The following is a 14,271-nucleotide window of genomic DNA, read 5'->3' on the forward strand; positions in this document are numbered from 1 at the left end:
CACCATCTTCCGGTGATGCAGCTTCGAGGTGTTACGGCATCCGGTTGCTTAAGCCGCTCTATGTCATACCGGGGCGGCCGTCGGTACCGTACGTTGTTAACGTTGTAGTGGTCAGAGTCGATGTTAGCGCCACCATAGGTCCTGACGTTGATCGGAGAAGTTCCGTCCATTAATCAGGCCGTGGTAGGCTTGTGATTCTGTCTGCTGTGGTGATCTTCAGAAGTATCGGTATTGAAGGGTGTGCTACGAATGGCCATATTCTTGGAGGCGGCGAAATCAATTAGTCGTAAGCTGTTTTCTTCCGTCAGCCGATGGGCGCTAAACTTTCCAATGGTCGGTCTGAACTCTAAACGTTCACACCATTAATCCCGATGAAGTTGAGAGATTTTCAGTTTCACGTACCGAGCTTCCAACTGCAAGTCCCTTTACGTCGCTGTGGTCTTCGTCGATTCCCGGTTCGTATTCTCTCGTTGATTGTTCGTTGCTTGATTTTTTACGGCAAACTTGCAGGGCCTGACATCAACCCCCTAGATTTCCAGAGGACCCTTACCCGATCTAGGGATAGGAATTGCTGGCCATGAGGCTATGAACTGCACAGAATGGTCTATTTTATTCTTTCAGGTACGCGAGGTATCAATGATACACCATGCCCAGTTTCAATCATCCATTTAGAAGTCGTCTCTTCCAGAATAAAACGGCTTGTCGACTACAGTAGCTGCTGGTCGGCTTCCGAATGCAGTGTAGAGGGGGTGCCGGATAGACCTTCAATTATTTCTCGACAATGATCTGGAGTTTGGCTATCGATGTGTTCTGCATACTGAGACGTCAGATCTGGGTTTCGTGCCATCCTTCCAAATTGGAATCGTCCCAGGGTTGATGGTCTGGTATTTTTTTCTAATTGGCTTATGGATTCTCGAAAGGGTAATGGTACCACATTTCGTCCACATCTATCTTGTCGGTAGGCTCGTTTGAAGCTTTCTTCAAAACGGGTTTCTTCTAAGGGAATCAAAACTGGCTCGACGTTTTCTTGCTGATTGGTGGATCACTGCATACACTCGCTAATCCATCTTTCAGAGCAATGTTCGCACATACTGACCTATCATTCTCCTCGTGCGAACCAGCGACAACCCATCCAAAATCCCATCCAAAGTGAAGCAGTTAAAAAAAGTTGATAAAAGTGCTTGAAATATTATGGAATCTTCGGATTTCTGCATGATTTCCAAAAATTTTTACATCAATACACTAGATCCGAATGAATTGCAACGGTTTATATCAAAACGGCCTAAAAAGCCACTAGTGCAACTATAGGGGACTGTCTACTAAGAGATCGCCGTCCCCATTTTAATATATCTATTAACTGACTATTGCAGATATACGTAATATATCTTGATATCAAACGTCGTACTCTAAAAACTTCGTGGAAGATTACAAACCGTCAATTTCCGTATTTCGCATATAGTTATTCACATTGCACATTCAAGGGTCTGATTGTATTTTTAACCCACCCACATTTTGTAATCTTCTCACCAGCTAGGATTTTTTTTGCCTAGAGTACAGATGATTTCAAAGATTTGCAACGGTATTATGGCGAAGTTTGAATAACATCACTAGACTAGAAATCCACAAAATCTGAATGTTGTAATAAAAGTTTTGCCATTGTTCGAATTTATTTTATTTGCCAGTAGCGATAGGGATATTACTGGGACTTTTAATCTGCCCCAAGCTCCGTCCCTCCTTGCTTTTACCTACCTTGATACCTTGATGGCTGGATGGCTAGCGTCACGACATTGCCAGCGTATTGTAGAGCGTATTTGTACACTTGATACAACTCGTGATTCATGCGTCTGCGCCACACACTATTTTAGAGTTTCTCACCGAGTATTGTCCGCAGCACTTTACGCCGAGAGCTTTCCGGTCTGACTCTTTCAACGCCCACGCTTTGTGCCCGTAGAGAGCCTCCGGAAGAATCAATGTTTTATACAGGGCGAATTTTGTTTTCGTTTGCAAGCTGCGGGGCCTAAGCTGGTTACATAGTCCGTAAAAGGCCCTATTCGCAGCCGCAACACGTCTTTTCACTTCGCGGGAAACGTCGTTGTCACATGTCACAAGTGTTCCAAGGTACACGCTCGTTCAAATCTACTCAAAAGAGAGTAACTTTGACTCACTTTTGAAGTTTCAAGTTAGCTGTCAAAAGTGAGTAACTTCATTTTATCAAAGTGAGTAACTTTTTACTCAATCATGAAGGAAAAGGACCTTACTCACTTTTGAGTAAACACAAACATGTTTGACTCACTTTGTAAACGTCAAAGACTTGTGAAAATTTCGGCTTCTAAGTTTAGGAGTAAACATCGCTGTTGATTAAGTGCCTGAAAATGAATCATGCAGGTGTTGAATATATATGGGTAATCGATACTGGTAGCATTAGTCCTGTAGGCGGATCTGGGCGCGTATTTTCTGCGAAGAAAAGAAAATTTTCTTGCTGGTACGTAATGGAAGAAAATTTCTTCTCTTCGAAGAAATTGTTCGCCGGAATTCGCCTACTGATATCAAGTGAAGCGATGTCGGAGTGAAAATGACCAAGTCCTGGTTTTGATCGAACAACCGCAAGAAAAAACAATATAAACAGTAAGTTTTACCGTCGTACTTTTTATTGGACTAATTATCAATTCTTTACAGTCTAACCGGGAAGGCTAATCGTTCGGTCAAACTACATCCTCCATGACTTTCATCAATCTCCCAGAGAGTTACAACATCCGGGGATCCATTCCAGAGCAGCGAAAATTTCGACACAAATACCACAATTTTTTTTTATTACTACTATTGTACTATTCATATATTTATGTTTGAAATTATAAAATAAATGTTATGCTTTTTGTATATTTTTCTCTTAATTTTATAAATATAATAATGAATTATTTTCCAAAAATATTATTTCTGAAGTGAGTGACATCTACTCACTTTTGCAAATTCCTGATTAAACGAAGTGAGTAAGTGTTACTCTAATATTGACATTTGACAACATTACTCTAAAGTGAGTAACGATGGTGTTACTCACTTGTGAGCAGTTCCACTTTGTTCCAAAGTGAGTCGAATTCTACTCACTTTTGAGTAGATCTGAACGAGCGTGTAAACAAATTCTTCAACAACTTCAAACACATCCCCATCAAACACTACCTCAGCATCTACACCACCACCACCACTCTATTTCTACCTGCAACCATGTACTTCGTTTTGGTAGAATTAATGGTCAGGCCTATCCTCGCTGTCTTCCTCTTCAGAGGCACTCTTCTACTGACCTGCTATCGATTCCAATCAGGTCTATATCGTCTGCAAAGCCAAGGAGCATGTGCGACCTTGTGATAATAGTGCCAGATCTCCTAATAACACCCTCAAGTGCAATGTTGAACAGTAAATTCGAAGGTGCGTCTCCCTGCTTCAACCCGTCTAACGTCACGAACGAGGTTGACGCCTCGTCTGCGATCCAAATACTTGATTTCGAACTATCCAGCGTAGTACGTACCAGCCTAGTTAGTTCCGCAGGAAAACCATGTTCAGACATTATCTGCCACAGCTCTTTTCGTTTCACTGAGTCGTACGCCGCCTTGAAATCAATAAACAGATGGTGAGTCTGCAAGTTATACTCCCGGAATTTATCTAGGATCATTCGCAAGCTAAACATCTGGTCCGTTGTTGAACGGCCCTCACGAAAACCAAATTAATATTCGCCGACGAACAACTCTAGCGGAACATTACTAAAAGACCTATGTACAAATGAGAGATTCTCTCCTCTCTCGTTCTCTTTCGATTATAACAGTGGAACACTAAAGATTTTGGGAAGTTTTTCACTATAGATCGAAAGTCAATTTCCTTGACTAGCGTTTCATACAAAAAACGCAACAGAAGAGATTAATGTGACTCAGTTATTAATGAAAGAGAAAGTAAACAAAGAGAGCCTCTCAATGTTAGATAGGTCCTTTAGTAATGTTCCGCGTGAACTGCTCGAGCGGTCTCAGTCTGTTAAACAGGATGCGCGACAGAATTTTGTAAGCCGAATTCGGCAGGGTAATTCCTCTGTAATTAGCACACTCCAGTATGTGCCCTTTCTTGTAAATTGGGCGAATGAAGCCATCCAACCAGCCGGTGAGCATTTCTTCATCCTCCCATACCTTAAGTAGTACTCGGTGGATCGACTGGTGAAGCTGCCTACTTCCGAGCTTTGAAAAGATCCCGGTTCTTCTCAGCAGCCTTACAGTTATTTAGCTGGCTGATAGACTTTTTGACCTCTCCTATGGTCAGCGGGTCTACAGCTCGATCGCCATCAACAATGCTCACCCTGTATTTCCATTTTCTTCGTTCAACAACTGCTGAAAATGCTCTTTCATTTGGCTGCCACCGCCGTTTTATCGGTTAGAAAATTCCCTTCTCGATCGTTCCTCATGGCGGGCACTGGTATACGGTATTGTGCCGGCATTGACCGTTGCGTAAAATCACTGCTATCACAATTTATTCGTGCTGCTTTTTCTTTCTGCAGTGGATTTGTTTTTTTTTTGCTCTCGCTGCCCTGTACTCTGATCTGTTTCTCCTAACAAACTTCTCTCAAATTTTCACAGTAGCTTCTGGGGGTCCAGGTGAACAAATGGGTGGTGATTTGTTGAAAGGGTTATCTAATTAAAAACTCTTAAAAGTCATCCTCCTTAGTTATTACACTTAATCAATGGTATGATTGACAATTACCACCATCGCATTTTTCTTTCTCTATTGCAGCATGGTGGATCTCGAAACATGCCATCAAAATCGTGTTCGATCACGAGGACAACTTTCACCGGAGCAAACTGTGTGTGGAACGGGTGTGGGAGCTGATCCGCGAGCACTTCGGCGTCAAAACTCGATCCGATCTGCTGGACTACTGCTACGCCAAATTCTGCAAAACGACATTTTCCGGTCTGTGTGCAAAGCTTGCCAAGTGTGCCCGCGAAGAGGACGATCCCCTGTGTAGGAAACTGTTCGAGGATGCTGGCCAGAATCTGGCTCGCTCGGTTTGTGCCTTATCGCCCCGCATCAGCCCGACGTTGATCAGCAAGTGCGGCAAGCTGGACATTGTGTGCGTCGGATCGGTTTGGCTCAGTTGGGAACTGCTGGAGCCGGGCTTCACCAAGGAGCTGGAAAGTGCCAAATTTAAATATGATCTGAATCTGCTGAAACTGACCAACACTATGGCTTTGGGCGCGGCGTACCTCGCTGCGGACACATTCGAACTTGAGCTTCCGAGGGACTATTCGAAGAATTATGAGGTATTCTACGGTCATCGAGCTGTGGTCAATGGTAGTACGAATGGCACTAGCAACGGAGCTAACGGCACTACCAATGGGACCAAGAATGGTGTCGCAAACGGTACGAAAAACGGAACTTCTAACGGAACCAATGGTACTGCTAAGAATGGTACCAACGGTAGAACAAACGGCACCAATGGCACCAACGGCAACTGAGTCAGAATGTTTCCTTGTCAGCTAGCGGGTTCCAAAGCCGCGTACTATTATCATACTAAGTGTACCCAGAGAACTGAGATTTTTACATAGGCACCAATTTTACCGTTAGGATACTTCACCCTAGAGGAGCACAACGCTGTGTAGTAGTATTGTTGTATAAAATATATTCCGCAGGCAGTGTAACAAAATATACAATTCTGTACGTATTTTCCGATAAAAAATAAATTATGTGATGTGTCAGAACAAAGTGCCCGAGCTGTGCGTTCCTAGTCGTTTCGATTGATTTGGCGTTGGTCTACTCTGGGTCCTCGGGAGTAACTTGAACCTTCATCTCTTCCACTCCGCGAAAGATGGTGATGTTAAGTACGCGATCCTTTCCGGATAGGAGCTCGTACACGTCGGCAGAGTTTTTGACCGGTTTCCCGTTGATACTGGTGATGATATCTCCCGGATAGAGGCCTCCCCTGGGGAAAGGAAAGAAAGGTCATGTGTTAAATTTTAATTGCTCTAATGTGGGTTTGAAGGAAATAAAACAGTAACAAAATGTATTAAGGATAAGAAGGTGTGACTTAAATGTTCGAATACGGGAGGCTGAATAAATAGCTACCTATATATTTATTCTATTTGGAACAAACAGTTTTTCAATGGTCTTAAAAAATATCAAAAAATAAGTCATTCCAATCACGATTGTGGCTATAATAAATTACAATATATACAATATACTATTGAAGAAATTTAATTAGTGTGAAGATGGATTGAAGCCTCAAATTTTCAAGAGCACCAATCGGTGATCGGTTGTCTGGTTCTACTAATTTGTGCTCTTTGAAAATATGAGGGCTGGCTTCGATTTATCTTCATCTTACTGTTGATTTTTAAGAGGAATTCTTGACAAAAAATATTTGGTGATATTTTTTAACGGATACTTGGAGATGTTCTTAACCCTTGATTTTCCACAGCTTTATTCGACAATTTAAATATCAAAATGGCGTTTCTAGAAAAAAGTGCTTGAACAAAAAATGTTCAAAATAAGCTATACCTATTATTCAAAATCGCAATAGAAAATTTTGATTGCTTTTCAATAGTTAGTTGATTTTTTTTCAATAGTTTGACCCTTAGGTCACTTATTTCGATGTTTGATGAGAAAAATGTACGTATAAATCTATTCCAATCGTTATTGGACTACTCGTACCAATTCGGTTTAGCTAGCGTTCGTCGAAAATCGATGGATCACCTGTGCTACCATGAAAAAAGAGAGGGTTAAGAGTAATCACTGCGTGAAATTGGGGAGAACTACGTGATTTTTTTTTTTGGCTTTATGTATCAGCTAAATCCCTAGAGTATTAGGGAGTTATTTTCAATGAGAATTCGCAGAAAAAAAATTAGTTAATTCCTGTGGGAATCCTTTCAAAAACCCTGATAAAACAACTTTTGCTTTTTGGAGCAATCCCTAAAGGAATCTTCGAAGGCATTTCAGGAGATATCCCTTCAAAACTATTCGAGATGAACTCTGCAGGAATCCATGGAGGAAATCCTGTTAAAATGTATTAAATAACTCTTCTTGGTATTCCTTAGAGAAACAGAAGGATCCTCAGCATACATTCATGTAACACTTCCGCAAAAATTTTCATGTAATATTTGAAATCCTTGCAATAATAGCTGAAAGTACCCCGCATGAATATTTGGATACATTCTTGGTGGAATCATTAGAGAAATCCCTAAAAGAACATTCGTAGAAATTTCTGGAAAGATTAGTAGAAGAATACTTGAAAGATTCTTTGAAGCAATTCCCGGAACGTTTTTTTAATTCTAGAAGAAAATTATTAGAATTACGCTGAAGTTTTTTCACGTAATTTATTTTTGCGCGGTACAGCCTATAAAAACCGCGTTAATTGGAAAAAAACAACGTAAAAAACGTCGTAATTGAAAAACCGACGTAATTTTTGCCCATATAAAACAATATTCTACCTACTTTATGAATCGTATGATCATGAAACGTCAAAAAACATTAGATTTTTTTTATGTCGTTTTTTGAATTAACGCGATTTGTCCCGAATTGCTTTGGAAAATTTTTGGAGGTAATGAAAAAGAGCAATCCTAAAAAAAAAGTCACCAAATTAATTTCTTAAAAAATAAAATTGCGTTAATAACTGGAAATGTTCCAAGAAAAATTCCAAGCAGGATTCCTTGGATGAATATTTTAGACAGAAAACTACTACTACCAGAGCTGTTTAAGCAATATCCAGTAGGAATTGTAAGATTCCTATGATTAATCTTTGAAGAAATTTCTCTAGGAATCTTGGAGAAACACTTGAACGAATACTTGGAGAAGTCGCTAGAGGAATTCTTGATAATAGACAATCACGAAGAAGTTGCTTATGGAATACTTGGAGATATTCCTGAAGGAACTTGTTTGTATAGTAGAATTCCGAACTTGTTTATGTAGTAGAATTATGGAAAACCTATGGACAAACACTTGAAGATGTTTCTGAAGGGATTCCTTTATAAATTTCAGGAAAGAGTTGCTGGATGAATTCTCAGAAAATTCGAGATGTGACATTCCTGGAGATTTTGTTAGAGAAATCACTAGAAGTATCGCTAGATTTATTTTCTCGAGGACGCACTGACAAAATCCATGGCATGATTCTTGAAGGTACCTTGTAGAAGCTCCTCATATAATCCTGATAGAAAATTCTGTATGGATTCTGCCTTTTTCAACAAAACAGTCTTAGAGAACTCCAAAATCCCAAATCATATTAACATGATATTGAGGATAATTTTTTTGAAAAAAAAAACTTAGAAACTCTAAGAAGTATAGTAAGGCCCATGAAAAATGCAAAAAAAATAGCGAACATGAAATTTACACACAAATGCGCTATTCGTATTGTTTCTGTGAGAGAATGTAGCAAAGCATTCAATTCTCGCATACAATGATGGTAAACTTTCAAGTGAAGGAAAAGTTCAAGTGCAGTGAATAGACAATCAAGCTACAATTTCATCGCTATACTTTCTTAAATTGTGTACATTTTGCAGTTTCGCCTAATTCGCGAACTAGACAGAGTTCTTTTATCGCAGATTTTAATTTTTCTTTCAACGACTCGATTATTCAGAGCATTCGATTATCCGGATCGAAAAAAAATCGATACTGCGAATAATCGAGTCCGACTTGTATAGTACTGGTTGATATTTTTTTCCCTGACCACTAGTTAGGGTTTCAATGCTAGTAATGGACCCCTTAGTAGCTGAAATTCTTTCTCGACGCTTTTCCGCAATAATATCTCAGACGGATATACGTTTTGAGGAATCTAACAACAAGTTCAATGTCTTTACTTCATAGTACGCCTATGAAACACACAAAATCATTCGATTTTTCCACCCAATAGGGTGCAGAGCTACTTGGGCACTTCCATGATTCACTTTGGCATCGGGGGTTTTTCTATGTCAAATGGTCTGAAACTTTGCTCAGAGAAGCGCTCTAGTACGACGCATACTGTGGCCAAATATGAGCTCTCCAGCTTTCAAAAAAACCCACTGCCGAAGTGAATCAAAAGTGCCGAGAATAGGATCCGGCTCCCTAATACTTTTGGAAAACTGTTGTCCGAATGCCTATTTTGGATCCTCTCGGGGTCCATAATAGGAATGTTTACAAATTTGACGTTTCCTATTATGGACCCTCCATTTAATTCCCATGTAATCCGGCTCGCTTCCGACGTGCCTATTATGGACCCACCTGGAAATGCGTATTATGGACCCTCCTGTGTGGTTTTATTTAAAAAACTGTTCAAATATCTGTATTTATGCGTCTCAAACCAAATATTTTGTCTGAGACTGCTGACTAACAATGCGATCGAAGTTCCCCCGGTGGATTTTCATAGGAATAAGGTTGTTTTGAAAGTTAATTTTATGTTTTTCTGTAAGGGTTCATAACCGGCATCAACTCCCTACATACCCTTACTTTCCGGATAAAAAAAATGAATTATCTGACCTCAACAACAGGCCCTTGCTTTCCTGTTTTGTCCAGGTAGTCGTCGACACCCTGATATTGTAACTGCAACTTGTAGAAAAAAATGAATTATAATATAGAGGAACTTACATATTCTCGGCAGTCTAAGCCGATGCCGCGCTTCTATGGTGATTTTTTCGGACATCAGCAGACAAATTACGTGTTTGTTTGTGACTGACAGAACGAAGAATCATCTTAATGTTTTCATCGGTGTGTTTTGATAGTTCAATACTGTGTATTTGGCGTTTGAACTTTGGTTGCCGATAAGAGTCGCAAGGTGCCGAAGCCGTAAGTCTCCTTATCTTGTAGATTTTGGACGCATTGAAAGTTTTATGTAGAAGCCCAAACGTTTTCATGATGATTCAGAAATGTATAAACAGATTTCTTTATGGAAGTATTTCCAAAAGTTAGAAAAAGGCTCCCAACAAACACATTATTTTTGTTATGTGTAGAATATTTTTCAGAAACGTCTTTGCTTTTATATTTCTCAGAATTTGTCTCTAGGAACAACAATTTTTAACCCATAATCAATAGTTCCTAAGTTAAAAAAAAATAGGCCTTATCATATTTCTGTAACGAATTCTTATAGATATCGCCATATAATTTCAGTACGGATTTTTTATAGCATATTCAACGTTGATTAGATCATCTAAATCATCTTTACAAAGATCTGAGTGAGAGGCGCAAACATAGGAGATCGCCAAGGGCGCCATGAGTTCAAGCTACGGCTCTGAGTATTTTACGTTGTACCTTACGAAAGAAAGTCCAGAAAATTATGATATCCATCAGGTATCAGAAGGCCGGCTCCAGAGGCACGTTCCCCGCCATTTGGGAGATTTGCGCCATCGCCATATTTGAGCCTATTTCATCATCTACCCGATGGGAGAGGAAAGGGAAGGGGAAGATGGGAGGAAATAGGAGTTGGGTCCCTTGAAGAGGGAAAATCGCATAAGCGAATTAAGAGCATGTAGGTCCATACCACAATGGGTTCGAACAGCGCCCTAAAAAGGGCACTGCAAAACGCATGAGCGTAAAGAGAGCCTATACCCGACCAACCAGTCTTCATAATTCTGTATAGATCTTTAACCAACGATGGCGATCGCTAACGGTTCAAAACGAATCTATATCGATCGCTATCGAAAATCACTGACTGGTTGACCGGGTAGCTCATTACCACAGCGGGTTAAGAATAACAGAAGGTCCTGAAGATTCAGGTTACTGAAATCAGTTTCACTTAATAAGTGTTTACCAAGCAATTGGAATCGCAATTACGCGAGAACTTGACAGTTACATATCAGGTGATAAGAAGTTCCATAATCGGAATCACAACTATCACACACAAATGTATCAATACACTGAATATTTGCCATGTGATAGTTGAGTCAGCAGTGGCCAGTTAAGGTTGTAACCAAGCGACTGCAATTCTGCTTTGACAGATTTGTTAAATACTTAGCCACCTTTGGCTCAGTAATGTACAGACGTCCACTCGTCCCGCGAAGGGAGTTGTGAGGAACATTTCCTATAAGCAAAGTGACAAGCAATTTTGAGATCACTCGAAGCAAGGACAATTGTGTCCCAATTCACCGGAAAGGGGGACAACCAAATCACTAGGATTTCCAATGGACGGAGAAAATCCATGGAATTTGGTCACAACCAATTCACAGTTTGTGGAGTATAACAAATGCAAAGTCTGCGAATTTACATTCTTATGTTCATATAGAGATGTAGGCGATTTCCTACTATAAGTAATCCAAGATTTGAACTACTTAAGCATTCCATCAGACTGGAGCTTCTCAAATTGATATCTGAGCTGCTCCAGATGATGTGATGAGCATCACTGCCCACAATCAGCAGAAGGCCTTTTCATAGACAGTGAACGATAACTCGTTTGAAATCATCCATTGGGGATGGTTCATCATGTGGTAAATACACCACAAAACGAAAGACGTATTTCCTATTGAGGTCACATACAGAAATATCAATTGTGACAGCACATACATCTCTGGTTGTTAACTCAGAAATGAGTGTAGCGACGTCAGCGCTATTTACGAGCACGCATGCACGAGGCATGGCACGCGAGTATGCCATTTCATGTTTCTGAAAGTAGCAAAAACTGGGTCCACTAGGTTACCTAGATAAAAGTTCACAAAAGTAAGGTTTTTGAACTAGCGCCACTTGAGCTGTACCATTTGCATGAGTCTACAAAGATTGATCGTTGCTGACATTTTATGCTGGAGATTGATCTAAGTAAGCTATCCTAGCCGTAGCCACTACCCAAACTAGGCAGGATTAAGCTTTTCGCAATCTCAGAACGAAAAAGATCAGCAACGAACAAAAACCAGATCGGTATCTTTTAAAAGTCGCCAAAGGCGAAAAGCACAGATTACACTGCATAAAACGCATAATGCGAAACCATATAGGTGAAAATTTAAACTTAATTACAATGTATTAATAATCCCACCCTTATTTAGCCTCAGGCTTGAGACTGAAGAAGGGCAGCCGATTATCTCGGAGAAACACAAGGTCACCTGCACCATTGCTCCGGGTAGCACAGGAAGGGCATAATACTGTAGAGGGCGTCCTGGAACTCCACAGGCTCCGTTTGCGGCTAGGTTTTATTTAGACCCCACTAACCATTCATTCTTAGGCACGGTAAGCTTAAAGCCGTATGAATTAGGGGTCACCTGTGAGGTGGACTTTTACCACCGGAACAGGCAGTCCGTAGTGTTAATTCTTAGCCAGTTGAAACAACCGCAACCGACACTACGCGGCTATCTGGGCTGATCGGGAAAAGGAAGTTAACATTGATGAATAACTCCTGACGTGCCCAAACAGCCACCGATTGATTGGATCATCTAAATCATCTTTACAAAGATCTGGGTGAGGGGCGCAAAAATAGGAGATCGCCAAGGGCGCCATGAGTTCAAGCTACGGCTCTGAATATTTTACGTTGTACGTTACGAAAGAAAGTCCAGAAAATTATGATATCCATACAAAAATACTTACACTTGCGCCGGCGATCCCAGAATGACCTTCCACACCAGTATCCCGCTGCGCACGTTATCCGGCACGTTGTGGCTGCGCTGGCGCAGTTCCCTCAGGATCTCCGGCGTCAGCGTCAGCATCGTAATGCCCATGTACCGCCGAACCGGAATCTTCTCCGTACTGAAACCTTTGGCTTTCCGCCGGTCTGCGCCCTTCTGCAGGAACTCCCGGGCGTGATCGATCGGGATGGCAAAACTGATTCCGGGCGTCACCTTCATACTGTTGATACCGATGGCTTCCCCGTCTAGGTTTACTAGTGGGCCGCCCGAATTTCCGAACGTGATGGCCGCATCCGTTTGGATGTAGTTGATGTCCTTGCCACGGAGCCCCAGCTCTTGGGAGGCACGTTGGGTGGAGCTTACCACTCCGGCCGTTACGGTATTGTTCAGGGAAAGGGGACTGCCCAAGGCGACGACCCATTCTCCAGAACGAAGATCAGACGATTTTCCAAGCTTCATAACCGGTAAATTGTTACATTTAATGCGCACCGTGGCCAAGTCAGAATTGGGATCAACATCCTCCACTACTCCGGGAAACGTCCGTCCGTCTAGAAGCTTCACGGTGACCATTGCGTTCGGTTTGCTGATTACCACATGAGCATTGGTCAAAATTAATCCATCCTGCTCGATGATAAATCCCGATCCGTTGGAAACCGTAATCGGCTGGCCGGAGAAGAAGTCGTAATGCCTCGTGTCCTTGATCTCGATGTACACGACAGCCGGTGCCGAAACGTCCACCACATCCGCAATGAAGTTGTACATGGCCCGACGTCCCTTCAGGTCCTGATCCCGAGTGGCCGCCGTTACGGTGGGAAACAGCGAAAAGCTTCTCCGCCGCCCTGCTTGATAGTCTTCATCTTCGGCTGTTCGGAAATAAAGGCCACCAATCAAACCCGATAGAGCAGTACCGACAAATCCACCGCCATTGGATGTTTTATTACCGCATTGACCTCGTCTCCATTCGCGGCCACCGTTATTGCTGGAACCGGAGCTGAGCGTTCTGCTTGATGCGACTGCCACCGAGGAAGGATGATGACGGGTGCTGACAAATGAACTGGAGATAGTTCTGGTCGAGTGGAACTTGAGCGTTCGGCTTATCACTTGCATTTTTGCACTTGCACTTCGTATGAACTCTGAACGCAAAACCGAAACAATTTTTGCTGTTGCTGTTTTTGTGGTTGTTAGCGATAAGCCGTCAAGGACGGGATTTCCAAAATATTTTGATTTGTTTGAGTTTCTCTCCTGTTTTCCACCACGGCTCTCTCGTGAGAGAAAATTTCAAAATTTTCATTCATCCACAACAGGTCAGGGGGGGTGTACGCAACGAGGTTCGCCTACCGTTCATGTTTTGTGGGTGTATTCGTTTGGCTTACAACGCTGCTAGGCATCCCGCTGTTTGAGTGTTGAAATGCATCAGCATTTGCTGTCTGGCATGGCCCGCGTTTCGACCTGTGCTGTTTGGGTCGGCCCGCGTGAGAGATGATGCTGTTTGGGACGGCCCGCCCAAGAGATGATTTTTTTTTTTTTTTTTTCCTTTTCTCTCTTTTGGCACAGACCAAGTTGATCCATTTAGCCAGGTGTTGTCAAGTTTAAATTAGTCAAGTGACAAAACGAAACCGCGTAAAAAGCATAATGATTTTATCTTTGTTGTCGCAATTAAAGTGATTCCCAAAAAAAAAAAAACACATCGAATCAGATAAATTAAAATAAATTTTCTCTACGTAATTAAACAATTAGTTCA

General features: G+C 41.6%; 2 protein-coding genes across 6 annotated transcripts in view; one reads left to right on the plus strand and one right to left on the minus strand.

Annotated features, from left to right (window-relative positions):
- Positions 1 to 5,733, plus strand: part of LOC5567928 (N-acetyl-D-glucosamine kinase) — a 55,862-nt gene extending 50,129 nt beyond the window's left edge. For all 5 annotated transcript variants that reach the window (XM_001651915.2, XM_021843926.1, XM_021843917.1 and 2 more), the window contains exon 4: positions 4,765 to 5,733. In XM_001651915.2, the coding sequence (XP_001651965.2) occupies positions 4,765 to 5,486 (722 nt within the window). In that variant the 3' untranslated portion in view covers positions 5,487 to 5,733. The remainder of the gene's footprint in view (positions 1 to 4,764) is intronic.
- Positions 5,631 to 13,819, minus strand: LOC5567933 (serine protease HTRA2, mitochondrial). Its single transcript, XM_001651917.2, has 2 exons — positions 12,493 to 13,819; positions 5,631 to 5,950 (listed from the first exon to the last, which is right to left on the minus strand). Exons 1-2 carry the CDS (start codon positions 13,635 to 13,637, stop codon positions 5,782 to 5,784), a joined length of 1,314 nt encoding a protein of 437 aa, XP_001651967.2. The 5' UTR covers positions 13,638 to 13,819; the 3' UTR covers positions 5,631 to 5,781.
- Between the last annotated feature and the right edge of the window lie 452 nt (positions 13,820 to 14,271).

This window comes from Aedes aegypti, chromosome 1 (genome assembly GCF_002204515.2).
Source record: "Aedes aegypti strain LVP_AGWG chromosome 1, AaegL5.0 Primary Assembly, whole genome shotgun sequence".
Classification (NCBI taxonomy): Eukaryota; Metazoa; Arthropoda; class Insecta; order Diptera; family Culicidae; genus Aedes; species Aedes aegypti.

Excerpts from the sequence above, each read along its gene's own strand:
- LOC5567933 (XM_001651917.2), bottom strand. The coding sequence starts at position 13,637 with ATGCAAGTGATAAGCCGAACGCTCAAGTTCCACTCGACCAGAACTATC. Across the intron at positions 5,951-12,492 it reads CTGGGATCGCCGGCGCAAGT|GGGAGGCCTCTATCCGGGAG; the intron begins GTAAGTATTTTT and ends TCCTTTCCCCAG.